The sequence below is a fragment of the Empidonax traillii genome, unplaced genomic scaffold, assembly GCF_003031625.1.
Source record: "Empidonax traillii isolate 1590-97213 ecotype Southwest subspecies unplaced genomic scaffold, ASM303162v1 scaffold281:size1424471, whole genome shotgun sequence".
In the NCBI taxonomy this organism is placed as follows: Eukaryota; Metazoa; Chordata; class Aves; order Passeriformes; family Tyrannidae; genus Empidonax; species Empidonax traillii.
Window position 1 is genome coordinate 636,362 of NW_020955474.1, and position 27,724 is coordinate 664,085.

At 39.3% G+C, this 27,724-nt stretch overlaps 1 protein-coding gene and 2 non-coding genes across 4 annotated transcripts in view; 1 reads left to right on the top strand and 2 right to left on the bottom strand.

The window, feature by feature from the left end:
• UBE2V2 (ubiquitin conjugating enzyme E2 V2) overlaps positions 1-24,804 on the bottom strand; it is a 39,317-nt gene extending 14,513 nt beyond the window's left edge. Inside the window, exons 1-2 of one of the 2 annotated variants that reach the window (XM_027890209.1) lie at positions 24,617-24,804; positions 1,280-1,425 (exon numbers count right to left, since the gene is read on the bottom strand). In XM_027890209.1, the coding sequence (XP_027746010.1) occupies positions 1,280-1,425; positions 24,617-24,800 (330 nt within the window). In that variant the 5' untranslated portion in view covers positions 24,801-24,804. The remainder of the gene's footprint in view (positions 1-1,279; positions 1,426-24,616) is intronic. The other variant, XM_027890208.1, reaches the window with a different exon arrangement.
• Positions 20,960-21,032, bottom strand: TRNAA-AGC. Its single transcript has one exon. It is a non-coding gene; the product is annotated as a tRNA-Ala (tRNA).
• Positions 24,805-27,466: 2,662 nt separating the features above from the next.
• On the top strand, positions 27,467-27,539 carry TRNAA-AGC. The gene has a single exon. It is a non-coding gene; the product is annotated as a tRNA-Ala (tRNA).
• Positions 27,540-27,724: the final 185 nt, after the last annotated feature.

A 27,724-nucleotide genomic window follows, 5' to 3' on the forward strand; every position in this document is an offset into this window, starting at 1 on the left:
TACCAGGCTTGATTGAGTTCTTTTATTATTTTTTTAAAACATATGGGATCCTATATAATAATCACTCCCTTCAAGGATATGGAGTAGTCTACCTTGGGTTGAATAAGAAACCAGTCACAGGCAGTTCTGGAGGCTTTTTGGAGAGTCAGAGAGACAATACTTCAGCTAGCTCAAATTTGTGAGTTCTTATCCAAATTCATAAGACTACAAAGTTCCTTCAAAATGTATTCAAATACTGATTCCACAGAAGTTAGTATCCAAAGCATACAGTCATTATGCTTACATTTTAAATTTGTCCTCTCCTAAATGCACTCAAATCTCAGGAGCTCACAACAATTATTCATGTGTTGGTAACAGTCTGCTGCAAGTTGCAACTAACTGACTAGCAAAAGGAGCTTGAATTACACTGAATCTAACTCTGGAACTCTGTTACTCTTCTTCACTGAGGCCGAGTTCTGATCTCCCTTCTTGTCACAGACAGTTGTTTCAACAAGCCCTGCAGCACAGAAGGATACACAAGACAGTAACCTTGTGCTAGCAGTGAAAGATATACGCTGACTAAGGGCTACTTAAATATACTCATTTAGAAGTCTCATTTACACACTGAACTTTTGTATCATATTGTAACTCATGAGAAAGTGTCCACATAAGTCAAGTAAAGGTGTCTCCACTTGCACCTGATGAGGCAGATACTCAGATACAAGAGATTATTATCTCTTGCAGGTTTTATCAATCTAAATGACATTCTACAGAACTTCAAAAGGTCAGAAGGATTTGAGCTTTGTGCATATACCTTAACTATCAGAGGTAATTAAAAGCCACTTAGTCTTTAGGCATGATTCAACTGAAATACTGACAGTGCTATACTGTAAGACTATTTGATAAAACTTGTAAAAAGTTGAAAATACATTGCTGGTTTACTACAAAACTGAAACTACCAGGCACATATGATAAACTGCGGAAAGGTAGTTTATTAATAACCTGTTTATTGTATTATCACTGTACACTTCTATGCAGTAATAGTGGAAATGCAGAATGAATATAGTCCTAACAGTAAAATAAGTCTCAACTCACAAGTGGCTTTTACAACCAGCTGCAGAAATGGGAGGCTAGACGGAAAACACTAACGTGCCCGGAAGTGAAGAATTCTAACAGGAATATACAGCATTTCTACAATTTTATATATTGAATTTCAACTAATTCGTTTATGGTGTAGAAAAGTAACATTTTTTTTTTGCATTTTGTATTGCCTACAAACTTAGTAATTCATCACACTTACCCTCGGTGGCCCAATAATCATTCCTGTCCATCTGGTGAGTGTCATATCTTCATCATCTTCAAGGCCCCAGCTTACTGTACCATCACCTACTCCCTTCTGCCCTTCTTCAAGTTCTTCCAACAAGCGAAAATTACGAGGTACTTTAACTGGAGAAAAGGGGAAAATGTAATTCTGCTCACATTAAGGAAAAAGGAAACAATTTCATTGCTTTTATATGTTATACACTGGCAACTGCTGAATATACTTTTAAACTCAAACAAATACTGCCTGCATGAGTTCATTTAGCACTCAGACTGCTTTGAAGCAACTAACTGCTTCACTAGAAGGTAGTTACTACCAATTAATACCAATACAAGCCATAAAAGAGAAAATAAGAGAGCTTTCCTTAGTTTGAGATGGCTTAATTCAGATCTTCTTTCCCGAGCACAGCACCATTTAGAAACAGCATATTTCAAAATCAATTCACTGTCAGGCAAGTGCTAATCAACTAGAATCCCCATAAAATTGATATGGCAAATCTACTCAAAAAATAATTAACAAATGCAACATTTAACACAGATTATCTTCATAAATGTAAACTGTAAGAGAAAGATTGAAACCTTTTCACTTGATTCATTTTTTAAAAACCCAACACTTCAATATCTGAAAACAAACCGAAAATCAAGCCTTTTTTAATCTAGTGATTAATACTGCTAGAGGGAAAAAATTAGCACAGAAACACTGATTAAGTTGTTAAAGAGAGATAATGACATATTCACAACAGAATATGAACTTACTGCCTTACAAGAGAGTAAACTAATACACCCACTTGCCAAACTATAATTACTGGATTTTTATTATTATACACGAAAACAGGTAGATATTGATAGGTATTAAACAACTGGACGCTTAAATGCTTTACATCACAGAAGCTAAAATGGTACTTCAGCACTGACGTAGGGAAAAAAGCTAATTAACACTTGTGCATGCAATCATGGAATGCTTTTACTTTCAAATAAAATATGCACAATGATGTAGTAGCCATATTATAATACCGTAAGACTTCCATTTTCTCACAGTTGCTTATAGCTATGTAATCTTTCTTATAGCTACTTACAGATATAGTTCTTTCCATGATTTTTACTAGAGATCCTTTCTAGCACTGAAAGAATCCAGGTGCTCTATAAAACTAAAACTTAAGCCTGGGCACACACAATGTTATTAGCAAGTTTGAAGATGACGGGGATCAAAGAAAACCAGTTTTCATATCCGTTATTCAGTCACTGGGATTTCAGGTTCTACATTTCATTTCTCCCTAGTCTGTATTCCAAGCAGTCTCCATGAAAAAAGAACTAAGACTATACAACATTATTATTTAGTCAATATGCAGGGACATGAACCAGGATAGACACACATACCTTTCAGCAACTATTCAAATAGCTTATCTTGCAAAACTATGATTTCTCTTAAATGGTATTTAAAACCTTTTTTTTTTTTTTTTTTGTTAAGTAACACAGACTAGGGAGAGGCTCCTAAAATTTTCAGAAACTATTGTGACCAAGTTCTCCAAATTCCCAGCAGAAAGCATTTAGAGTATATTATCAGGACAGTGCAAGGAAATTAAGTCCTTCACGTATGGCCTCATCTTCTTGCTTTGGTATTGCCGCTCATTTGAGCCCACAATGAGCTACTTCTGCTTGCTAACTGAGCAGAAAATTATACATTTTGGTTAGTCTTCTAACAGCTTAACAAACCAGCCCAGCTCACAAAGAGATCTGTCAAGTACTAGCATTAAAGTGCAGTCATGGCAGCAAAATCTCAGACAACCTCAATGTAAAAACATATGGAACCTTATTTTTACAGATAACAGCTCACATGCTATTACCTGCAAGCACTAGCAGAGTACATCAAGGAGCAGATCACTTCTCAATACTTTGACATAGATCCTTTTAAAAGCTTCATTTCAATTCATTAGCCCATTCCTCTGGTCCCATCCTGACTTGTGATTAACATTATGTCTGTACACTTATGTATCTAATTCAGACCAGAGATGAGAACTGAGAATCATGCGTCTATCACACTATATAATAATGGCCAGTCTTCGCGAACGAAGAACCGGGGAAGGTTTTTACACCTTCCAGCCTGCGCATTGGATTTTTTAGGTGAGACACAGTGTGCGCGGAACTGAGCCCACCCTTTAATCCTAAGGTTCATCTGCCGGGGCCAAGCACGCTTGGACGGTGGCAGCGAGGTCCTCAGGACGTAGATGGATTGCCTTACAGGGCTAACGAGCTCCATCTGCCCGGGGAGGGGCCCCGACCAGGAATCGAACCCGGGTCTCTGCAGTGACAGTGCAGTGCCTTTCCCCTATAGAGCACAAAGCTTTTACTTCTGCTCCAGATTCATACATTCTCTACAGTTGAGTCTGCCAGCATGATAAACTTCTACTAAACTTCTTGCTTTGCATCACATGACTGAATAGTTCCTGATTGGTACATAGAGTCTCAAAAAATACCCACAACAACCCCCATCCCCAAAACCCACGTACTTTAGCATCCAGTTATTACCTTAAACTTCTCCACTGGCTGCTCAGACTGCAGAACTTCTGATTTACAGTTTAGCTCTTTAAAAAGCACATAAAGATGATACACAGTTTATTCCTGATCACCTGCTATCACCTTTCAGTACAGCTGAGATGACCCAACTGCTTATTGCCCAGAGGTTCCATGCCTTCTTCCAGAACTCTGTTGTTCCTGCACTAACCAGACTCTAATTTAGACACTAATTTAGCAAAAAGTTGTTTTTCCTTCAGGCAAAAATCAAATCCAACCAGTTAATCAACGGAATTGACTCAGGAAGAAAGACCAACAAATAACAGAGCTGACTGCTGTGTCTCCTCAGTGCCATCCTTTGCAATACCACGGGCGAGGGGATGAAGGAGCTTTTCGTGACAAAAAGCCACTGGACTGACTCAGTTGTTCCATAAAATTGTACTCAACACACAAAATTGCAGGAGATGACACTTACAAGAAAATAAGAACTCCTTATGGCTAACTGACCTGTGTTCATCACATTTTTTCCACTACACTACCTGTGCTCAACGGTTCCCCTAATCGCCCAAGGGGAGAAGGGAAGGACTTGGGAAACCTCCAGAGCACCTCAAGAAAATATTTTAGATCTAACTGAAAAGAGACAAACATCTGAGAGCCAAGTGCCAGGCTCCTCAAACTAACATTCATGTTAGTGCTTAAACTAGGTAGTAAAACACTATTCTGAAGTTAAAAATAAGAGTAAAACCACCTAGTGTTAAAAAAACACATCAAAAAAAACCCCAACACACACACATACAAAACCCCATCAACAACAAAATGTACCACCCTACTGAGATTTCAACTCACTAAAAAACTCCCAGAAAAAAGAATCTTCGTTCTCAACTATAACTGGACCAAAGATACATTCAAAAAGGTTTTCTTTCAGAAAGTTACACAGTCCTACAACGTTTAGGTCAACGGTGCATACATAGCTTGCATTTTTGTCTCTAATCCAGCACTGCATCCAGCACAGCTATTTGCAACGACAAACTAAAGCTCTCCATGTGAAAATAGAGATGGGCTCATCCAGATGAGGGGAAAAAAAAAAAAAAAAAGGCAACATGCCCCTAACCTCCCTTCTCTTTATCTGCAAAGCTCACCTCACTATGGATTTTACTGACAAATAACCTCCTGACCCACCTGCCCCCAAATTGTCACAGGAACTGTCAAACGACTTTTACCAAATACTCACAAACAGCTGAAGTAAACATATTTCACTTACACAAACAAAACAAACAACATTCACTCATCCTTACATATACCAATGGTTTTTAATGTAAACATTTAATCATGAAACTGGACTATAGAAACTGGTACCCATTAGAACTCCACAAAATTATCAGTTAATGTAATATTTTGGACTAGTAAGAAGAGAATAAAAGCAGAATCAGTAAATAAAGACCTTGATTTAAAGCATGAGGCTCTACTTTCATACGTATGGAGCTACTTCAGACACTACATTCTAAACCACTAAATTAATAGAAGCAGGAAATACACTATCACAAAAGACAAGTTAGAAAAGAAGTTAGGGCCCTGCTTTTATCCAGAATCTGGGGGAAAAAAACCCAAACAAACAAAACAAACAAACAAACAAAAAAAACCCCACACACACAAAAAAAAGAGGAATCTTTAGTATCCATTAGCAGGGCCAAGAACTTTCCTGGGAGCAATAAAGATGAATTGCCTGAACAGACCTATTCTTGCTAGTATGTCAGGCCACAGTTCCACAGTTGGTAATGTCACATCACCCATTAGTACAGAGACTTAATCAGCATAAAGACACAACACACAATCACACTTGTGACAAATCTAACTGAACATACTGGATATACCAATCACATTTTTAAACAATTCACATGAACACACGCCTTCAAATAGAACTGACAGTCCAAGCTCCCCACACATCAAATGATTCCTTGCTGTGTAACAGGTAGGAGTGGGATAACCTACACTCTTCTCCCAGTAGCTTATAAAAGGGAACAATAACCCTCATTATTCATAGATTGGGTCAGAGCCCGAAGTGTGAGGTTTTCTGTTATAACCAAACCTATTTTTTTAGAATATCTGTCTATTACAATATCCATACCAACATTCAGTTTATCATAAAATCTCCCTTAGCTCTTGTCTTCAATCACTCCTGGAAGTTACATTGGTACCAGGACCCTTTTACCATAGTTAAATCAGCATACCCCATACTACCAACACTCCACAACACAGCTATAAAAACAGATCCTAACACAGATCCAAGAGCAAGCTGTATCAGGAAATTATATGTTAACCCAGCTAGAATACTGTCAGGGATGCTATTCTTCGTGACTGAGATAGCTATGTCAGGAAAAGACTGCAGTATGAACAATTTTGAATATGAGTTAGCTCTTGCCCACTGACTTCCAGCTAACAGAAATTGAAAACATATATCTAGCTTGGTAACAAAGAGGAAAAACTCTCAAACCCCATTTATCAGCTTCGGGCTGGCAGAAATGTAAGTATTTCTTAAGGGCAGGGAAAGAGGGGAAGGATGTCAGCCTTGCAAATCCTAAGCCATAATACTTTATCTCCTGGGGCAGGGAGAGGAAGAAAAAAATCACTAAGAGAAACACAGAGAGAATAACAGGTTCCTTTCAGCCTCTGAACAATTCATCTTGCTCTGGACAAAATTAAGCAAGAAAATGAAATACTGTACTAACAGCAACACCACACACCCACAAAAAGAACATAAAACTAAAGCCTTAAATAGGTAATACACAAAGAGAGAAAAGAAGGCCTGGGCATGTGACATACTAACATATTCTATTCTGGCTGCAAAAGATATTTCTGTGAAAATAAGTTTTTGGAAGACACCCTTCTCTGAAAAAAAATACCTTTATAAAAAACTTGATCTATATTTTTTATTTCATCAGTTATATCACATACTCTTTTGTCTAAGTGTTCTGCAAATGCACTAAAAAAAGCTTCTTACTATCAGGAACCTCCTATTAAGAAGTAGTACTAGGTACATTGCAATTATCTGAGGTTGATCATAGTAATCAGACTCCAAAACCCTGAAACATTTCTAGTAACTTGCCTATTAACCAAGCTGGACATGGGAGTTCTGTCTCCAAAAGAACTCCATTGCTGGCATTAGTAGCAGAATGCAGCAATTCAATAATGAACTTTGTTGTTGCCGTTGTTGTTTTAAATCAAGTATGTTACTACACACATAGTAAAGCACTGTTTCCAATAACCAAGACAACAATATGATTCTTGTTCAAGGTAAAGACATTTCCAATTAAAAGCAATACATTTTTTTCCATTAACTACCAAAAACATCCATTCAAAACATTGCTGCTGCACCTGGAATCAACCGAACCACATGCATTACCGAATATACAGTGAACTTCACTGAAAAGGCTGTCTTCACTATATGAGTTTGATACATCTTGATTTCTGTTAATTTAAACTTCCGCTTTCTCAGAATTACAGGTACATCCCACTCCCTTAAACTGCTTTCCAAGAAAGTTTCAATATATTTCAGTAAAATTCAAAGTCATAATCCTGTATATCGGTTGTGTTCATAAAGCTGCGCTTACTGTACACTATTTTTCTCTACTTTCCTTCAGCAACTGTGTCCCAAGGTAATGAAATTCAAGCAACAGAATATTCTTCATTAACAGTTTTGAGTTTAAATGGGGGAAGTCCCATACTATGTTATCTTAAATACCACCTTCAGTAAAAAAAAAGGTATTTAGCAGCAACACATGGTGCATGCACATCCATCAGGATCATGAATAAGGTACTAATCAATTCTAGCATGTATGGATGAAATATCCATATAATGTGAGTATATTTTTTTCCACAAGAAGATTCAGATATCATTGATTTTGACACGTAAAACCAAACAGATGCATTTATACCAACAAAAACAGAAGGACTTTATTAAAGCCACTCAGTACAGACAGATGATATAAAAAGAAAAGAGATTACAGATACCCCTTTGTGCTACCAAAACTGATCATGGGCAATCCTTCAAAACCAACAGTGATCTTGAATACTTTCTTCTCCATTTTGCTAGTGTTTAAAGTATGCATTACATCAGATCAACTGAACAGTGTCATTAGTGTCGGCAACTGGCAAAGCTGTAAGCAACACCAGTTCAGATCTGCAGAACCACGAAGACTAACCTAGCTACGCTTACGTGTGGAAGTCTCCTAGGAATAGAAGTTCAAGAAGAAAAACAAGTCTGACATAATCAGATAAAAATTCATTTCCATGTAAAAGGAAATTATTCATCCTAAGAGGAAGGAACAAACAAGACAGCTAATGTGAAGAATTAATGAGAGATGAGTAGCAGGTAAGTTTTCACAGTTCAAGTAAACAGATGTACATCAGTGAACACTATAGAGCACACAGGCATTTATCAAATGAGTTCAATGTTCATTGTAATTCAGGGCCTGTTTTGCTGCAACGCTGAACATTAGAAAACTGCCATCTTGCAAGAATTAAAGAAATCAACAGAGTTGGTAAGAACTGAATGAGCTCTTGCACTTCTTTGCAGGACTAAAACATATACATACATATATAAAAAACATGACCATGTAGCAGCCCTGTAACTAGTTAACTTCTTTTTCCTTTTATAATATTTGAAATCAAATAAACTGAAAGCACTCAGGCTGAAAGTACTTCAAGGAAGACGTGTGAGTCTGGGAACTAACTTGAAGTTTAAGTATGCATTTCATCAGCTTTTGGGTTTTGTTTTTTTTTCATACAAAGATATGTTACTTGCTAAGAAACATTTTCCAGCATGAGCCAAGAAACAGCCACAGCAGTGTGAAAGTTGTAGGTCTTCCCCTTAAAACCTAATTTTTGGTTAAAGCTAACCAAAGTAACAATCATTTTTAGAATTACATTGGGGATAATTTATTTCACTTGAGTGAAATCTTACATTTGTTAACACTTTCTTAACAGACACAGTTCAGAACTAAAGTTAGTCTGCATGAAAATAACTTTCAGAGGAATTTCCTTTATATTTGAGTCTAGCCACAGCCCCAAGCATTCTTATGCCTTATATTAAGAAGGTAGCTAATCAGAAATTATGTTAATACAGCAGAAGTCTCGGTCATTTACTGCAACCCTGCATTCACATTTTGGTGGAGGGGAAAAGGGCTGAAGGGGTTCTTTAGGGTAAGGCAAAAACACTAGTGCTAATTAAAAAAAAAAAAAAAAAAAAACACACCACAGTAAAGACAGAACACAGATTTNTTTCCATCTCATATGCACATTCATAATATTGAGACACTATTAATTATCTACTAGCAATAATAGTTGAAAATTATAAATTCTAAACAGAACACTTTGAGTTGAGCTGCCAAATACAGAACAGCTCTTCAAAGGAAAACAGAACTTACTTTAACTTGAATGTTTAGGGGCAGGAGGAAGACCAACTCTGAATGAAAAGTCCATAAGCACAGGTATGGTCCACTCCCTTCCAGCTCCCACTTTCACGACTGAGCTCACCTCAGAAGCAACTGGTGATATCCAGTTATCTCATTTACCTTTCACATATACACCTTACCAGCTGCACTCACAAAATAAAAAAAGATGGATGGCCTTACAAGAATGAAGAGATGGTAACAGCAATTTGCTTCACAAATCTAATTCTTAATTAAAAATTACATTTTTAATTTAATGCTTACATTTAATTAATAAATAAAAAGAAGGGTATTTAAGCACCAGAAAATCATAATAAAGCTTTCAATACATGATCAGCATCAAAGTTTATTTAGTCTGGGGGGTGGGACGTGAAGAAATTAATTTCTACAGATCTAACCATTAGTGGCTGGGTTGTCATAAACACATACCTGATTTACAAACACATGTTAAAATGGTTTAAACCACAAATCTTGATGCTGGAGTAGGAGATCTCAGCATATCAAAACCACAAAAGCAACATCAGTTTATTCAGTGCATTTTGGTTGCTGTTGGTTTTACACTAAGATTGACGAGACCTCAAACTGCACTTCTCCAGCAGAGTGATCATTCCAAATGTGCTTAGGAGAAATTTTGTGCAGATTTAGGTTTTATTAATTATGTTTTTAAGTGTGAGAAAATATTAGCAAAACAAATAGCTCTATTATCAAGGCATGGACACCTAACTCTTCTCTTATCCTGCCCCAGTAACCAGAAGGAAGTGAGCTACGTTCTCCTAGTAACATTGAGTTCTACCAATTCTGTCCCATAGTTCATCAGATTATTTACTGACAGCAGCCTTGTGACAGCACTCTTCCTGTGATGATCAATGTGCCCCAGGAAAACACATTGTATCTGTTTAGTTGTTATTCACTTCTAACCATCCTCATGGCCACTCCTGTCTCCCCTCCTTCCCTGCTCCCCCACTGTCACCCCTTTTCCCTTACCTTTCTGAGAAAAGCAGCAGATGGAGATGCAGCTGCCATTAACTACCTGATCCATCAGAGTTGCACTACCCTCTGGCCAGCAACCATGGAGAAGCCAATCTCCCAAAAATTCCAGCAAGTTTTTCCCATTCCCATTTTCCCATCTCTCCTTACCAAGGTTCACGCCTCACTGAAAACCTCCAATCCCCACCTTCTGCAGTCCAACTTCCAAATGCCCTCTTCACTCTCCTGATATTTTACATAACAATACCCTACCCATCCTAAAGTTGTACAAGGTACAACAGCAAATAAGTGTAGGAGTCATCATTTGCACACCAGTGAGCTGATGCACAGAGTACTTAAGACTGGATATGCGCACACACAGAATATAGTTCAGATCTGAGAGAAACCCCAGCTGAACTCAGCTTTGTTAGCAAGGATGCAACAACTGCTGTTGGCATGCAACGACTAATGGAGCTCATAAAACTTACACTAACGAAGAAGCTCACTCCACTACAGGTACAAATGTTGTTAGACTATAAAAGAGAAGGCATGAGCAAACTCTTAGCAAAAAAAAGAGAGGGGGGGGAAAAAGCCCCAAACCAAACCACCTTCAGAAGTTCCACACAATGTGTTTTAAGTAATTAAAATCACAGAATCCTAGAATCAGATGGGTTGGAAAAGACCTCTGAGATCATCAAGTCCAACCACCATAATTACTAGACTATGGCACTCAGTGCCACATCCAGTCTCTTCTTAAACACCTCCAGGGATGGAAAATCTACCACATCCCTGGGCAGCCCATTCCAATGCCTGATTATATACATAATCCAAAAAAACTATGAAAAAAAGTTACCTTACCAACTGTAGTATAAAATCCACTAAACTGGATTGTAGTCCCCAAAGATAATTGGTATAAATTGCTTAGAAGTGATTTTACATATTTGCACTAATATTAGTGGCATACATTCTATGTGGTATCAGTCTATATTATATCTAAGTGCGAGTTTTTTGCTATAAATAAGACCATTGTTAACTCACACACTGCATGTCCAGTGGTGTCTAACTCTAAGAAAAACTGTACAGGTATTAAACAGTTAAGTCACTAAATAACTCATGAATTGACATCAAGGCTGTTTTGGTGAAGGGTGGAAACGTACAGGCTGACTCAGATTTAAAAATTAACTCTTTACAGGCAACCACTGAACGAAACACAGATTAGATATTAAATGGTTCAACTATCTTTCCATATGTTTTAGTATAAGAAATTATAGATTATGAAAACTGATACACTGTGATGCTAAGCAATTTGAGAATTACTATTTCAATTCTGTACAAAACAATGTAAGGCAGGAAGCCAGCAAATGGCATTTAAAAAAGTTATCTGCCACTTCAAAAACCACCAGCAATATTAACTGTGATTTACTAGTCTAAGGAATCAAGATTTTACCAGATAAAGATATCTTTTTAATTTCTATCTTCAGAAGCTAAAAACTAAACCCCAAATTTATTTAGTACAAATTACCCCACTATTAAAAGCACAAAGCTATCCAACGGCAAAAAAGGCTAAAGGAAATGTAAACCAGCAAATAGGTTCAATTTTTGAAAGTTTCATCTTAAACCTGGCATTGTGTTGGCAGAGAGGAGAAGGGATTTAAAATACTTTAAAATCTTTCAAAAAAGATTCTTTTAAGCTATCTTTTAAAGTACAATGTCAAAAAAACTTTTTTTTCAGATAAAGGGGTAGAAGGAGTGAAGACTAGAAGAACCCAGCAGAGGTCAGTATCTCATGAAACAGCTTTCCCAGGGTCTGCTTTAAAAGTTAAGGATATAATGTGTGACCCAGATAACATGAGTAGCATCAGGGACTTAGTTTAGTAAAGCTGTAAAGCTGTCTAAAACAGGTTACAAGTCACTGACTAGCAAATAGCTGTTTTAAGACTTGCTTGAAGGTCCTCTCCAACATGACTCAGCACCTACCCACGGTCCAAAATATATAGATCTTTTATCTACGTAAAACTAATAATGTGACCCATTGTTATTCTTTCAGTTATACGCATAAGCATACACTTACGCATATAATCAGCAAATGTACCAATCACCACATATTTACTACAAAGAACTGCCATTGAATTATTTTCCTGCGTTATTTTTGTGAGTCATATTTCGTCCTGCTATTTTCTATATGCTGTGGTACTCAAAAGTTCAAATTATTTAGTGTTTACGTGATCACACGTTTCACTTCAGTGAGAAGAAAGAGAATTTACAATTCCTTCTTTGGAGAAGTTATTAGTTATATGAATAAAACTGGACATTTTACTAAGACTACACTGGTATCATAAATAAAGGACATTACTTTTACAAGTACTGGGCAAAATGTTATCATTTACTCAAGCAAACTGCAAATTCACTCAACTACCCAGTTTATGAATAGTTACAAATGCAGTGAAAGGAGGTGATTTTTTTCTTTGTGCTGTTTAAATGTCTATTACAACAATTTTTAAAAAGGGAATACTGAGTCTATCTAGACATTGGACAATTTTTTAAATTTAGTTGAAGCGTCTCATCCCTCTGAAATAAAGGATTTAAAACTATGAAGTTATAAGTGTTGAAGGTTTCACTCATTCCGAAATGCTAACTAGAAATAAAGTCATACGCTTAAATCATCACACATTCTTGAAAAGGCTGTAAAACAGAAGCTCATGTTATTCAGAATCAGTCTGACAGCTTCACACTCAGTAATTCAAAATATTGTTTGAATTATATCTCATTAGTGTATTCCAAATGAAAAATACAAAGAAAAACATTCTTTTGGGCAGAATAACATATAGCAAACCCCTTCCAAGCACAGCTTCAATGAAGACTACTTCGCTTTCTGCATAGCTCCTTCTTGGGTTTCCATGATCTGAGGATCCCCATAGGATAGTTGAAACAGCAAGGTAACAAAACCTAAGTGACAGGAGTAGCTAAAGCTGATGTAGTACTTCACATTAAGTTTCGGTAAGGATAAAATACAAGCCATAGTAAAAAAGAGATAATAATATAGATAATAAAAACTAATAGATAAAAGAGATAATAGTGGAGAAAAAAGGAGTAGGGGGAGAGACTGGAAGAAGGGTCTGTCTACAAAATGAGGCTGAACAGTTTCACAGCACGTATTTACACTGCCTTTGGAAAAATCTTTCGTAAGGCAAAACACAAACACTAGCAAACATTTATGTAATTTAATTCTACCAGCTACTCACAAGACTTGGAAATCTAATTCTTATACGAGAAGCCTTCTCATGCGTGCTCAGATGTATAGTACCAGACCATTTGCCTCCAGCCGCTGAAAGGAGTATCTTCCTGAAACTCTGTGTGTTGTACCTTTATCCAGGCTAAAATTTTCCAGGATTGTACAGAAGAGTTTAGATAATGGGCTTCAATACTGTGTCTGATACCATCCTTGAATTTCAAACAAGCTCTTAAACAAATAGAAGATTACAAAGTAGGCCACCTTTTCATCACAAAAGTAAGGTGCTTTGCCTGTTGAGCATACTCTTACATAGTTACTGTGGCAGAAAGACATAAGTGGGTTTGTATTTAAAGACAGGATTATGAAACACCAGGAACAAAGACAGGAAAATGATACAGCCAAAGCTCCGAGAAGAATCAGAGTATCTTGCCTATATATGCCCCAAAGTTGGAAAGATCTGATAGTCTATATATAGTTTAAAAGTCATTTGCAACCTAGACTGTTCTCAACCCAGCTGAAGCACATCAGAATTATTTGTGGCTCGCCAAGATGTTTTTAAGCAGGCAGAACAATCACAGTTGCAATTCCTTGTGCATAGGACAGGATGGAAAAATGCTCCACACAGAGTGCTTGCTGCCTCTATTTGACTTCTTTTGTTTTGTCTGATTACTTGCAGCTTCAATAAGTCTGTGCTTACAGAGCTCATGCTGTAAATCCGCAGAACAAACTTCGAGGACTGTAAAATTCTAAAAAGTTCTTAAACAGACTTCTTGGACAGGTTCTGGGTAAATGAACAATGTGGTGGAGGCATAAAAGACAAAAGGGAAGGGAATAATAGATCTCTGAAGGTAAAACATACTAGAGAGAAAATAGACAACTATTTCCTCCACAAGGAAAAAAAAGAGGGAGGAAATGAACATTGAACAGTTCAGAGGAAAAGAGAAGACCACATGTGCAGAGTTTAACACACAAGTTTTCTAGACAGAAAACTTAAATTATACCACATCTCCTGCATGGAAAAACTAGTCTTCAAAACATTGCTTCTACATCCCACTTATGTATACATTCCTTTATTACTCCTCTGAATGGCTCTTAATATGTAGGAGTCTCCAAACAGGGTATGGCGTTCCATCAATCTATTCTACCAAGCACAGAACAGGCAGACATCAGTTTGATTTGGAATGGAAAATTATGGAATATTTTTCAGCTGAGGATTTTAGGGAAGAGGGGGAAGAAAGCTTTCAAAACAAAACAAAACCAACAACAACCACAAACCCCTCAATCATTAGGAAAGACACACGCAGTCCTTGCTTCACAATTCAGGGAATTAGACTGAATGCACTCAAGACCACTTCAAGCCCTTCAGTTTTAATCTCGGTTTTGCTGTAGTCATGCACACTTAGAACTCCTTGCACCACCACTAAATGTTTGCAAACAGAAGTAAAAAAACAAAGAAAATAAGGCACTGACATGGTGCATTGTGCCATTTCTACTCAGAGAATCAGTCATCTATAAATTCAAAAGGAAATATATTTTCGCATGGGCAACATATGTTACACAAACAAACATTCATTTTTAATGATTAGAATAACTGGAAATGAGAAGCATGGATTTTACAGAAAAAAAATACTTCACTGGGATCTAGCTGTGCACCTTCAAACACATTAAGCACATTTTCAAAAAATAGTGCTTGTGACTACATACAAGAAGTAAATCAGCAATCTCACAAGTAATTCTCACTGTAGGCCAGTTGATTTTTCTGTTCCCTGAGTACACAGTTTCAGCAAATCAAGGAGAATTTTCATTAACTCAGCCCTATTCCCCCTCCCACAAGCTACTGAAGCTCTTGGTTGAAGGGAAAGGAGACAAAAGCTCTAGCAGCCCATAGTTACAGCACAGTATTTGACACTGCTACTTTAATTCACAGCTTTTAGTGAATTACGGAACTTGAACCTAGGTTTATTTACATCTTCTGCTTTGTATTTTCAAAGAGATTAAGAGAATGTATCTCCAGCTAACTGATATGAAATTGGCTGGTTATATCAACAATAGCTGCTCTTTTCTTCTATGAACTGACTTGTTTTACCAGACCTCCAGCAGTGCCCACACAGCCAACCTAGATTCAGCTTGAAGCAGAAGGCGTTGCAATAACAGAAGATCAAACTACAGCTTACAAATATCCATTTTCTGGCACGTGCAGTATCTACATGTAAAATTACTCATTATAGGTGATTTTGGAAAGCAGGTAATATATTTATTCGTCAGCAACATAACACTGATATATACAGTTTCTCTACCACACATTTAAGAACAGCTATTTTCAAACTAAATTATCTGCTGTTAAAGGTACATAACTTTTTAATTTTTAATTTTTACTGTTCAAAGAATGGCGAGCCCTGGAAAGGAATTTCTGGGATAAAACTAAGACAATTGACCTTACTAAAAGTTTTGCTGTTGACTTCCTTGGGGCTAGAATTTCATTCCTGGACTTCATGCAGTCAGAACCTCCCCCCCCGAAATAAATAAAAATGAAAACTTTATAGTAAGAGCAGAGTAAAGTCACAGATGACCTAGAGTTAAATCTTAAGTCTACACCAAAGCTAAGTCTATGGCAAATCATTCCCTTCCCTCCTCCACAGCTTCCTTGCAAGAGCAGTTCTGGGTGAAGCCTTGAAAATCAGAATATCTGAATTTTGGCGTACTGTGTGGAAAGAACAAAACAAACATCCCTCCCACCTCCCCTCTATGAGTATACCAATAAAAAGTCACAGTATTTTCTCCACTAGAATAAGTACTTTGTTTTAGAAGCCCTGATTAATTTTCCTAGCAGTTTTGTTGATAATTTGGTCTGCCCACTTCATTTTACCAAAACAAATTAGTTTAATTTAATTTCTTGAACAATGCATACATGCAGTACTAGCGCTTTATTGTTTGGAGCAGACACATGTATAAAGAGTTTCCTACATCTCCCACTTCTTATAAACTTTAAGTGTGGCTGAGTCAAAACCAACCCCAGTAAGTGTACGTAGAAGATTTTAAAATAACACTTTTAAGACTGTGAAGAGCATTTAAAGCAGTAAAACTATCAAAGTTCAGTTTAAAAAATATTTATTCTTATAGAGCTGAATAAGAAGAAAATAGATTTTTTTCACTAAACAAATTTTTAGTAATAGATATTTTACACCAGCCAGACTGAATGGACTGTGATGCCAGATACCAATAATCAATACACATCAATTAAACCGATTTTGCTTCCTAGTGTATTACAGGAAATTTCAGGCCACAGTCTATATATCAGCTGAAGTGTTTCAGTGTTGCTCCACAACAAAACTAGTAATAAAACCCTTTTAAACTTAAGACAGCAGGAAAAAAAATTTTTAAAAAAATTAATAAAATGCAGTAATTCACAGATGAGCAAATACTTAAGTTTCTGTAATATATCCATTCTAGCTCAGTTTATCATAGGCTGTTATCTATGATTGTGGACTGCTCATTCACAGAGTTGCAAAAGCTACTCCACGCCCCAAAGTGATGTTACCTTAACAAATTCCACTCTAGAAATCCTACGTCCCCAAAGTCTTATTATCAAGTGGAGAACACACTCCTATCCCTAAAAAAAAAAAAATAATCTGCCCAAGCTCTCTTCACAGAATCAATAGTAAGGTACCAAGACCAGTTGAAACATACAGATGCTTCTTCTATATTTTCTGATAGTCCCAATCCCTCAATGATCCAGTGGACCAGCAGAAATAAATTAAGGGCCAACATTCAGCCTAGACTGACCACTGAGATCAATTCATTGCTCTGTCGTGAGCTCTGTCAATCCTACTTAGGAAGTCTCAGGGGTGACAGCAGAGGAAATGAGGCCCTGAAGACTTCAGGTTTTAGCACTGTGGGAAAGGTCTTATATTTCAAGCCTCTCGTGAAAAGAAACTGAAACAGTACAACTGTGCTTCTTAAACTTCTATATTTAGTACTTGAAGCAATATTCTTGTCCCTTTCTTTGCCACCACCTCCCACAATATTCCACCAAGCAAATGACCAAGCACATGGTATCCTGGCTACAGGTATGGGCTTCCTGGGATGACTTTCAGCTCTTTCTTTGCCCTTACACTTGCCTGCTAGAGACCCTTTGGCTCCAATGGCTCTCTAAGGGAAGAGAGCAAGATGCTCCACTCCTCCTTCCTACCATGCTGCAGTCACCACCAAAGTGAAGCACCTTTGCCCCAAAACACAAATACAGGCCTGACCCCTTTTCTACTGCATCAACAGGGGAAAGAGACAATGCTTTAATTTAGATACTGCTATATCACAGCTTCTATATTCACCCAATGGTACACTGGGACAAACCTTTCACACAAACCTTTCTTTCCTACAGCATTTTTACCAAGCTACCGACACCTCCTCCATGAGCACAGGCACCATTCCGTCCATTCCTGCCTCTCTGCAGGTAAAGTCTTCCCTCCCCCGGCACCTCACGACGTTAATTACACAGTCCGGAGCCCTTTCTCCCACCCCTCGTCCCCCAGGCCGGGCTCTCACAAGGATGTCCCTGCCCTAAGGACGGGAGGGACCGCGACACAAGTGAATTAGGAGGAATTTCTTCACAGATTAAACACTGGAATGGTCTGTCCAGGAAGGTGGTGGAGTCACCGTCCCTGCAGGTGTTTAAGGAAAGGCTGGACGTGGCACTGAGTGCCATGGTCTTGCTGACATGGTGGTATTCGGTCACAGGTTGGGCTCGATGATCCCAGAGGTCTTTTCCAACCTAACTGATCCTGTGATTCTGCGATAACCTGGACTGGCGCCCCTGCAGCCTTTCCTTCTCCCCTGTCAGGAGAAAACTGCTCCCCACTCGGGTCTCTCCCGTCGGAGGCAGCTCTCCCCCCCCGCCATCCCGGAGAAAAGAGAACCTTCCCCCCCTCCTTGGGCCCTTGCGGGGTCGCCTCCCCAGCGCGACCCCATCGCGGCGCTGTGCCGGGCCCGCCGGCCCCCCCCTCACAGACCTGTGGATCCGGCCATCTTGTCCGAGCCCCCCCCAGCGCCGCTCCGGGCCCGCACGGCGCGCGCGTCACTTCCTGGCGGAGCGGCGCCGTCACTTCCCGCCAGGAAGGACGAGCCGCATCCCCGGAGCGCGGGGGCGCGCGGAGGGGGCGGGGCAGGCGGCGGGACACGCTGCGCGCCCCCGGCCCGGGATCCGTCCAGGATTTGCTCCCGCCGGGAGGCCGCGGCCGGCACCTCCCCGTGGTGGTTCTCTCGTTTGTATTGCTCTCGCCACACCCTGCCTATACAGAGTCTCTCTCCAGTCGCCCACTACGTCTCCTCCTACGCAGACTATTCCACCTGTGGAAGCAAACCCCCGTGGCTGCATCTCTACTCAGCCACCCACACTTCTCCCTCTCAGCCCAGATCCCAGGCTCCAGAAAAAATAAGAAGTTCAGCACGCAGCGGTGAAGCTTCACTCCCAACTCCCGTTCTTTAGCTTGCTCCTAAACAAGGTACTTAGATTCAGAAGGGTCTTTGGAGACAAAAAAAAAAAAAAAAAAGAAAAAAAAAAGCAAAAATTAAAAAGCCACAGAAACACTAAGAGGAAAATATTGAAGAGGTGGCAATTAGATCTAGTTCCTCAGAATGATGTGACGGTTTCAAAGGCAGAAATACTCAACATTTAGTAGCATGAAAAACTAGTGGAAAATTAATTCCAAGAATGTCTAGCCATGAAGCCAAACGTTTCTTCACCTATAGAAGCCAACCACAAGAAAAAGTTCCAAAGGCCCCACAGAATCCGGTGCCGAGCTCTGCTGCCAGTAGCATCCCACCTGGGAACCACAGCCTGGCTGGGTGTTTGGGTCCCATAGGCAGATGAGAGAAGGTAGCTCCCCTTGCAGAATGCGGGAAGGGCGGCATCCGAGAGGGCCCTCTCGGCGTTCACAAGGACGGGAGGGAAAGGCTCACCAAAGCTACGTGCAGGCAAACACACCTGAGACGGGACACATCCCAAAACCTTCGCCGGGGGTCACTGGAGAGAGGGGTCACAGCCTGAGCACAGGGCTGCTGCCAGCAGCGTTTCTCACAAAAAAAGCCTGTCCCTCACACACCTCGCTCACCAGTGACGGCACCCACCTGCTGTTCTTGCCATCCTGTTTTATAAATACTCCTAGTTCTTTCCTTTACAGTTTATAAAGAGTCTTAAACTCATTTACAGATTCTTCTGGTAGAGATCAAAAAACAAGGATGCAAAACGTTTTTCCTCCAGCTAACCTGAAACCTCTTCACCAATGAGGACTTGCTCCCATCCTTACACATACTCTGATTCCCTTCATTTTTCCTTTGTTCATTTTAGCCCAAACACTGTGGTTGCTCTCTGTGCATACATAAAAATGATAAATATAAAGCAGCTTTTAGTTCTTTCATTGATTTCTATTTCCTTTTATCAAGTTACTAGTCTTGACCAGGTTTTTGTAACAGGAATAAGCAGGAGTTTCAATATTTATAACAAAAGAATTATAATTAAGCTTTTCCAGTATATACTGAAGCTTTTCCTAAAGCTGCATTTCAGTGATCTGTGGAGCTTTCTTTTGTCACAACAAGCTGATTGTAGGGATTATCTTGTGTAGGCTATTTCAGTATTTTTGTGGAAACAGCACAGATACTGAAAAAAGTCACAATATTTTTTTAAAAATTCTTCTCTATTATAATATCACTGTAGAAAATATTGTGGCCTTGAACAGAAAAAGAGGTGCCACAAGTTACCCTTATTCTATTCTTTGGAATCAAGAGAAGGTGCAGGAGAGCTACTGGGGACCACTATACATGCCTTGCCCACCATGGTAATCCTGAAAGTAACCAGGCTGTGCTCCTGCTTGCATTAAGATAAAACCTGCCCAGCTCCAAGGTCAGGAAGAAGCACAACGGCCACCCCATGCCTCTGTGCTTATTTTTTCAGGGTTAATATTTCTTTTTTAGGCAATCCTATGCTAACAGCGAACAGCACACCTGTTTCTTCTGACTAAAGGACACAATCTTGCTACCAGATGCAAAAGAGCTATAGAATAGTCTAGCCCACTCTTTCTAACAAGCAGCCTACACAACCAAAATAGAACAAAAGTAATGAGTCTTACAGCATGAATACAAAATTTTGTTCAGTATGCACTAAACTATAATATCAAATTTAAAGTCAACTAATGAATGAAATCATTAACCAAAGACTTACGTACCAATCAAAAAAATTCTCGTTTACTTTTCTCAATAAATTGTTGATGTCATTTATTATTACATTAAAATGTCAGTAAGTTTTGTTATTTCATGCAAAGATTGTATTTTTTTCTTCCTGTAGGCAAGAGAACAAACATAGAATTTTGAAATGAAAAAAATTAATTTAATTTAAAACAATGTTAACTTTTTTCTACATTACAGTTCTTTCAAGTTTCTTTACACCAGTATACAAGAAAAATATTTTGAAGTGTTGCTGTCTGGTTTACAAAGAAATCAACACTGAAAACACTGGAGAATGCGGGCATCGATCCCGCTACCTCTCGCATGCTAAGCGAGCGCTCTACCATTTGAGCTAATTCCCCTTCTGCAAAAATAAATTTTGGGACTAGGACACAGACACTCTAAACTTACCAAAAACCACAGCACAACTACATTTGACTATAAATTTGTTGTTTCTTGCTGAGTCATTCTTTCCACTCACCAAAAACTGACTGCAGCTCACAGCTGGAATCATGGGACACATCTTTCAGCAATTACACTACCAGAATAATCTTATTCATCCTTTTATAACACCAGTCTTTGTTATTTTGCTGTTTTCATACAAGAGGCTCTCCAAAACACTGAATTACTTAAAAGAAACCAAATGCGTCAATGAAAAAAAAGCCCAACTTTTATTGAACAACTGTCCCAAATTCAATAATGAAACCATATTCTTTCAAATTTTCAGGGCACAAACATGTAAAGCCAGGTTCGGGAAACGTTTAATAAATGAAAAAAAATATAATCTTGACTGAAACAGAGTTTTACAGTCAAAGCTTGCACATATGTGTGTGTGCATACATATACACACACATCTTTTATATAAGAGTACATATAAATATGCACACACACATTCTTTTGGAAGGTGTCTGGCGTCTCTGGGGTGGGAGAGTCAAGTGAAAACAAAACACATCTGTATTTTCCTTATTTATTACCTTATTTTTCTTACTTATTACCTCACCAAACGCACTTCCCTGTAATTAATACATTACTTTTAGCAGCCTTAAAACACTGACTCTTTGAAAAATGAACACATTCGTGTTCGCATGACTTGACACAGAGCATATCGTAGGCAGGGAACATGATGTACGGTCCCCTCAAAACTGCACCCACAGCCCCCTGGGGCCTGCCCCCCCCCCCCCCCCCCTTCCCCCAGGGAGCCACGGTGCCTCAGCCACAGGGGCTGCTCCTTGCACCTGGGTCTTCTATCGTCACCCTTGCAGCTCACCTCACAAACCACCCCCAGGGCTTCTTCTCCTCGCATTTACTTACCTGGTTCCTCAGAACAGCACTCTCCCCTTCTCATTCTACAATCCCCTGTCACCTGGTCTCTTCTCTTTCTTTCCCCCAGCCTCATTGCTGCTGCTTAACAGAATCACACAGAATCAATTAGGCAGGAAAAGACCTCTGAGATCATCTAGTCCAACCTATGACTGAACACCACCATGTCAACTAGACCACAGCACAGAGTGCCATGTCCAGTCATTTCTTGAACACCTCCAGGGATGGTGACTCCACCACTTCAATGAGTTGTCTATTCTAATATTTAACAGCCCTTTCCAGGAAGAAATTCCTCCTGATTTCCAACCTGAACCTCCTCTGGCACAGCATGAGGCTATTTTGTCTCATCATGTCACTAATTGCGTGGGAGAAGAGACCAGCCCCCACCTGGCTACAACCTCCTTTTCTCTAAGCAAAACAACTGCAGCTCCCTCAGCTGCTACTCATATGACTTATTCTCTAGACCCTTCACCAGCTCCATTGCCTTTCTGTGGACACACTCCAGCACCTCAATGTCCTTCTTGTAGTGAGGGGCCCAAAACTGAACACAGCCCTCAAAGTGCAGCCTCACCAGTGCCAAGTAGAGGGGGACAATTACTTTCTTAGTTCTGCTGGCCACAGCTGTTACTGATTAAAAAAAAAAAAAAAAAAAAAAAAAAAAAAAAGAAGTTGTTTTGAGCTCAACCAAACCCAGGCTGAGCTCCACTTTACATCTTCCCCCTACTTATTTTAACAGTAGAAACATTTCAGGTATCTCTTTGAAACATAAAGTTATGTACCAAGAAAGAGAGCTGGTTCTGGCTCTGATTCTCTGAAGGATGAGACGAATTTGCAAACTCCCCTGGATATGTCATGGCAGTGTGCCTTTCTGCTCTTTTCCATAAGCTCTATGTGTTCTTGCACATACAGCCAGTTTATATAGCACAAAATCTACCACATGGTGACTTTTTCCCTGTTGCTTGAACATCTTCATTTACAGAGTAGATTGTTCCTGCGCTGTGCTGGCACACAGACAATGGTTCTGTGCAAAGTTAAGCTGCATTTCTCATTCCACAGCACAATGGGAGAAGTTACTCATCCATCAAGTTTAAGTCAGGCTAAGGGGAAATCAAGCACAAGTGCAGGTGAGATCGCCACCTGATTGGTTTCTAACTAGCCTGGCTTGTTTTTTACATCTTATTCGCTTCTGGCAATGCTGAATCATTTTATGTACATTAGCCCTGACATGTGATGGATGGCTAGGAGCTACTGGACATGCCCATCCAGTTGTTCCTGGAGGTGGATTCTTTGACAGGTGGCAACACAGAGTAGGAATAACTGACAGTAACCTACTGTCTTGCCTGTATCTAGCAGTGTTCACTTGGTGCTTGACAAGCCTCAGCACTAATCTGTTAGTGCCAGCCACAAAAAAATACGAAGGGGGAGAAAGAATAATGGTATTCAGAAAAAATATAGTTTTCAGTTCTAAGTGCTAGTGAGAGTAATAATCAGATATAAAGCTGCTGTGGACTTATGGCCAGCTGTAAGTTTAAGCTATACAAGATTCTGTTGTTTGGGTTGGGTTTTTTTAATACTAAAGTAAGTCTTGTCTGAGATTTTTTTTTTTCTTTGGCGGCAGGGCTGTGTAATTGATTGTGTATAGTTTTTCAATGTTTGTAGCATGTTTCAAAGCATGAAAATGGTACAGTTGTAACACTTGTGTAGTAAGGAGATATCTTAGCCATGTAAATAATTTCCATTTTCTATGGCAACTACTTGAACATGCACAGGCATATCAGCAGGTTTTCTGTTGAAAATACTAGGTGAAAAACTGTGGTCCAAAATCCAGCTGAAGCAAGGCACTTTTTTTTTCCACGTAATCTTATTTATGCAGTATCAACCACCTGATGCTGATGCTCATCAGGGCCTTAAAAGCACCTGCATAGCGGTTACAATGCACAGGACATGTGTTATAGCCAAAACTTCGGAGACTCCAAGGAGCTAAGAAAGAAGGGTGTAAGCTAGAGCATCTTAGCCTACACAGCTTCACCAAGCCTGCTGGCTGGGTAAAGCAAAGGTGGGCTTTCCAGTGTACTAATAAAACTGCTTTTTCTTGCTAGCAGTTAACCTGATGTTTGGTGTTAAAGGTTCAGAGACCAAGATTTTTTTACAAGACAGAAATAACTTTTACAGTTGCAAACAACCCTTATGTTTTATAATCTCCTTAAGAAAAAAAGTAAACTAATAAAGAAAGGTAATACATACCAAAATTATTTAGAAGTCATGCTCTCAAGTGTTAGAAACTATGAGGACTGTGGTTGGAAGATGAGAATTAAATTCCTATTAATATACATTTTTTTCAATTGTGTTTTCCAGCCTTCACCCTCAAAGCAATGGCTAGGAAAATGCATGAGCATAAACCAAATTATGAATTTCCATTATGAAAAAAAAAAATTTAGGTCCATATAAAGTAATACATACTTGGCTGTTATTCCTGCAACTTACCACCAGCACATTGGGAAAAATCAGGATAAAAATCTTCTCTTTCCAACATTACCTTCTCCCACAGATGATACAGAAGGCAGCACAGGAGGGAACACCACAGCTGGCGACCAGGCAGATTGGTGGCTTTTCTTTGAAGACTTACCTGCCATCCCCACAACTGCCTCAAGCAGTAGGAGGAGACACGGGTACAGCATTTCCCTATTCACATGATGACAAACCTCCCAGCCCAGCCTGTTCACCGCACCACCTATAAAGAAAAAAAAAAAGAGAGCAGCAGCTGCCCAGGGGTAGTGAGTTGCCATTGGAGTGGGTGGAAGCATGTGCATCTGCAGAAAGTTCTGGAACAGCACAGGGTGTGCTTGGTGCCTGGGAAGGGCGGAGCAGAGGCCAGGTCCTGAGGGGGCGGGAATGCGGGAACATTCCGGGAGGGAGGCTCTGTTGGGGTTCTCGTCACCCCGAGGGAGTGCACGCTGAGACCATCAAAAGCCAGACCAGGGAGAGGAGGTTTGTGTGCAGCCTTTTTATTGGGGGGCTTTCTTGTCGTGATGGTTGTTTCAGTAGGTCTCACAAAATCCAGTTTTGCAGTCATGGGAGTGCTTGTTTGAAGGAGGAGGTGCAGTGGGAAGGGCTGCTTCTCTGCAGAGGGGGTGGTTTCATGAGTTCTTGTGGGGCGCTTCTCCCTCCTGCGCTGAGCTGCCATGACTCAGGCTCCAGCTCTTCTTCAATTGCTCTCAACACCTGCAACCAGCTAGTCCAACACTGCATTAGTAAAAATTTAATAGCTGTTGTTTTCTTTCTCTTCTGCTGCTGCTCATCCAGAGTTCCCTCAGAGTGTAACATTGAGCCTAAGTGAGAAGTGGCAGAATCAAATCAGAGGGTAATATGGATTGAAGAACTTGTGGAAGTGGGGGCTATCTTAAACTTCATGTGTTCTTTTGTGAGCTTGGTTGTGATGTTGTTGTGCTGTACTTGTGTTTTGAGTACACTGTAAACATGTATCTTTATCAATTAATGTAGCTCCTTTTCTACTGATAGGTCTGGTTCCCCTTTTCTAAGGTAGCTGGATGGTGGTGTATAAGATCTTGTAATTGTTTTACAACATAGGTGTTTTTAGGGCTTAGGTAAGTTTTGTTCAAATGAATACTAAGAAATTTTTTTTTAAATTACCAAGAACAAATTAAGAACTTGAGGATTATTGTTGTTTGGGTTTGATGTTTTTGTTAGTTTTGTTTGTTTGGAGTATTTTTTTTCAACTGCTTTGAAAGTTATAGCAAAGAAGTACATACTCCTGATGGAGAAAAGTAGTAATTTTTGTCTGCAAGTGATTTTAGAGTACGTAGTTTTGTCAGTCATACTGAGAGCAGAAGGTATTATGGCTAAAACAAGGTAAAATATTGAGTGGAATTTTTAGGAATCAAGGCAACTCATTTACAACTACAGCTGTAGTGTACTGAAATGTATAGTGCCAAACCATGGCATAACACTGAGTCACTTCTGAAAGTGGGATTTAACTATGATGAAAACATTCCAGAGCACCGTAGTGTCTTAAGTGCTGTGTTTCTAGGTTAATATATGACTAAGCAAAGGAAACACTGGACATTTTGGAGCCCTGGATACAAAATCCTATGAGGTTGTGTGAGACATCCTAGAGTAGAAGTAGCAGTGAGCTTCCTTACTTTGGCAGATGTACTGACTTGTGGGATTTTGGGTCAGCCAGTTCTTTAAATGTCAGTGGTATATGTAGAACAATGCCAGCTGTAAGAGCTTAACTGTCTCCTGTAAATTAATTTCAGATGCTTCTTTCCACACTGATTAGGTTTTAATAGGAGAGGGAGTAACATTTTTTTCCCCAAGACAGCGCTTTCTATTAGGGTGAAGGAGCAGATAGCAAGATAGTAGAGTTTTGTTAATGGGAGAGTCAGTACAGGACTTTAGGTCCAAGGCTTTAGGGTTAGCCCAAAGTCCGAAATTTGTTTGTTGTGCAGTCCGAAATCACAAACTCACTGGAAAGACTTGAAGAATTTTCATATGTCAGTGTGATTCATGTGTCTTAAAGGATCTTGGGCAAACCAAGAGTTGTTTCTGTAGTTATTGAATTCATTTAATTTCAGGTACTCTTTTTTTCCGGGAAGGCCAATTATTTAATTTTGTAAGTGTAGTAAAATTTCACAACTTTCTCTTGCTTTTTTGCTGAAACCAAACCATTAAACAGAGTTTTCACTGGTCTTTCATTATAGTAATGATTTATTATTTTTTACATTTTGATTGTGTATTCTTGATTTTTTATGTGTATGTGTGCATGTCTTTTTGGTTATAAAGTCACAATGTAAAAATTCCTGAGAAATGTAAATAAATAATGTGAATTATTTCTTTGTTTCCCAGGGTTCCCTTTGCCTGGGTGCCTTTTTTTTTTTTTATCCTCTTTTTATAATATGAGCTCAGACTCTATTGCCACAAGAGAAAGAAGTGGCAGAACTCTACCTATTCTGTCATGTATATACTTATAGTGTAAAATGTGGAAATGGGTAAAATCATTTAGCTGATTGTCTTCCACCTAGGGATTACAAATAGGGAAAATCTGTTTTGAAAAATACACTGAATATATCCAGATTTCTCTTAGCAGCAGTTATTGTTTGATGTGAACGTAAGTCTGCAATTGCCTGGAAACACAGGTGGTATGTTATCCAGATGGCAGCTGTTACTTCAAGGAGTCCAGGTTTCACGTGAGGCAAAATTCCCATTAAGGCTGTCAAAAGCAGTGCGCTTTGAGGAAGACCTGATTGTTTCTGCGTTTCGCTGTTCTGTTATTGCCTACCAGGAACTTCAGAAGGGGATTAGAAGAGCTCTGACTGCCCAGCTAGAATGATTTTAGGGAGAAGGTTTTCTTTGTGCTTGAGACAGCGGTTTAAATGTCGGTATATTTTGTGGCGATCACCCATCGGTGGGAAAAATGAAAGTAGGAATTGTCAGTAAAGTTGCCCAACGAGCGTCCGGGGAATTAGCTCAAATGGTAGAGCGCTCGCTTAGCATGCGAGAGGTAGCGGGATCGATGCCCGCATTCTCCAGTGTTTTCTTCGTCTCTCCGGTCTTACTGCGAGCATTTCGTCAATTACCACTCGGTATTTTCTTTTCTGCTAAGAGAGGCTTGTAAACTTCTATTTCATCGAAAATTAGGCTGTCTTCTTCCAGCACAAAAAAGAAATAAGTGCGTGCTAATGGGCTTTAAAGAATAAAATAGAAATTCACTAAC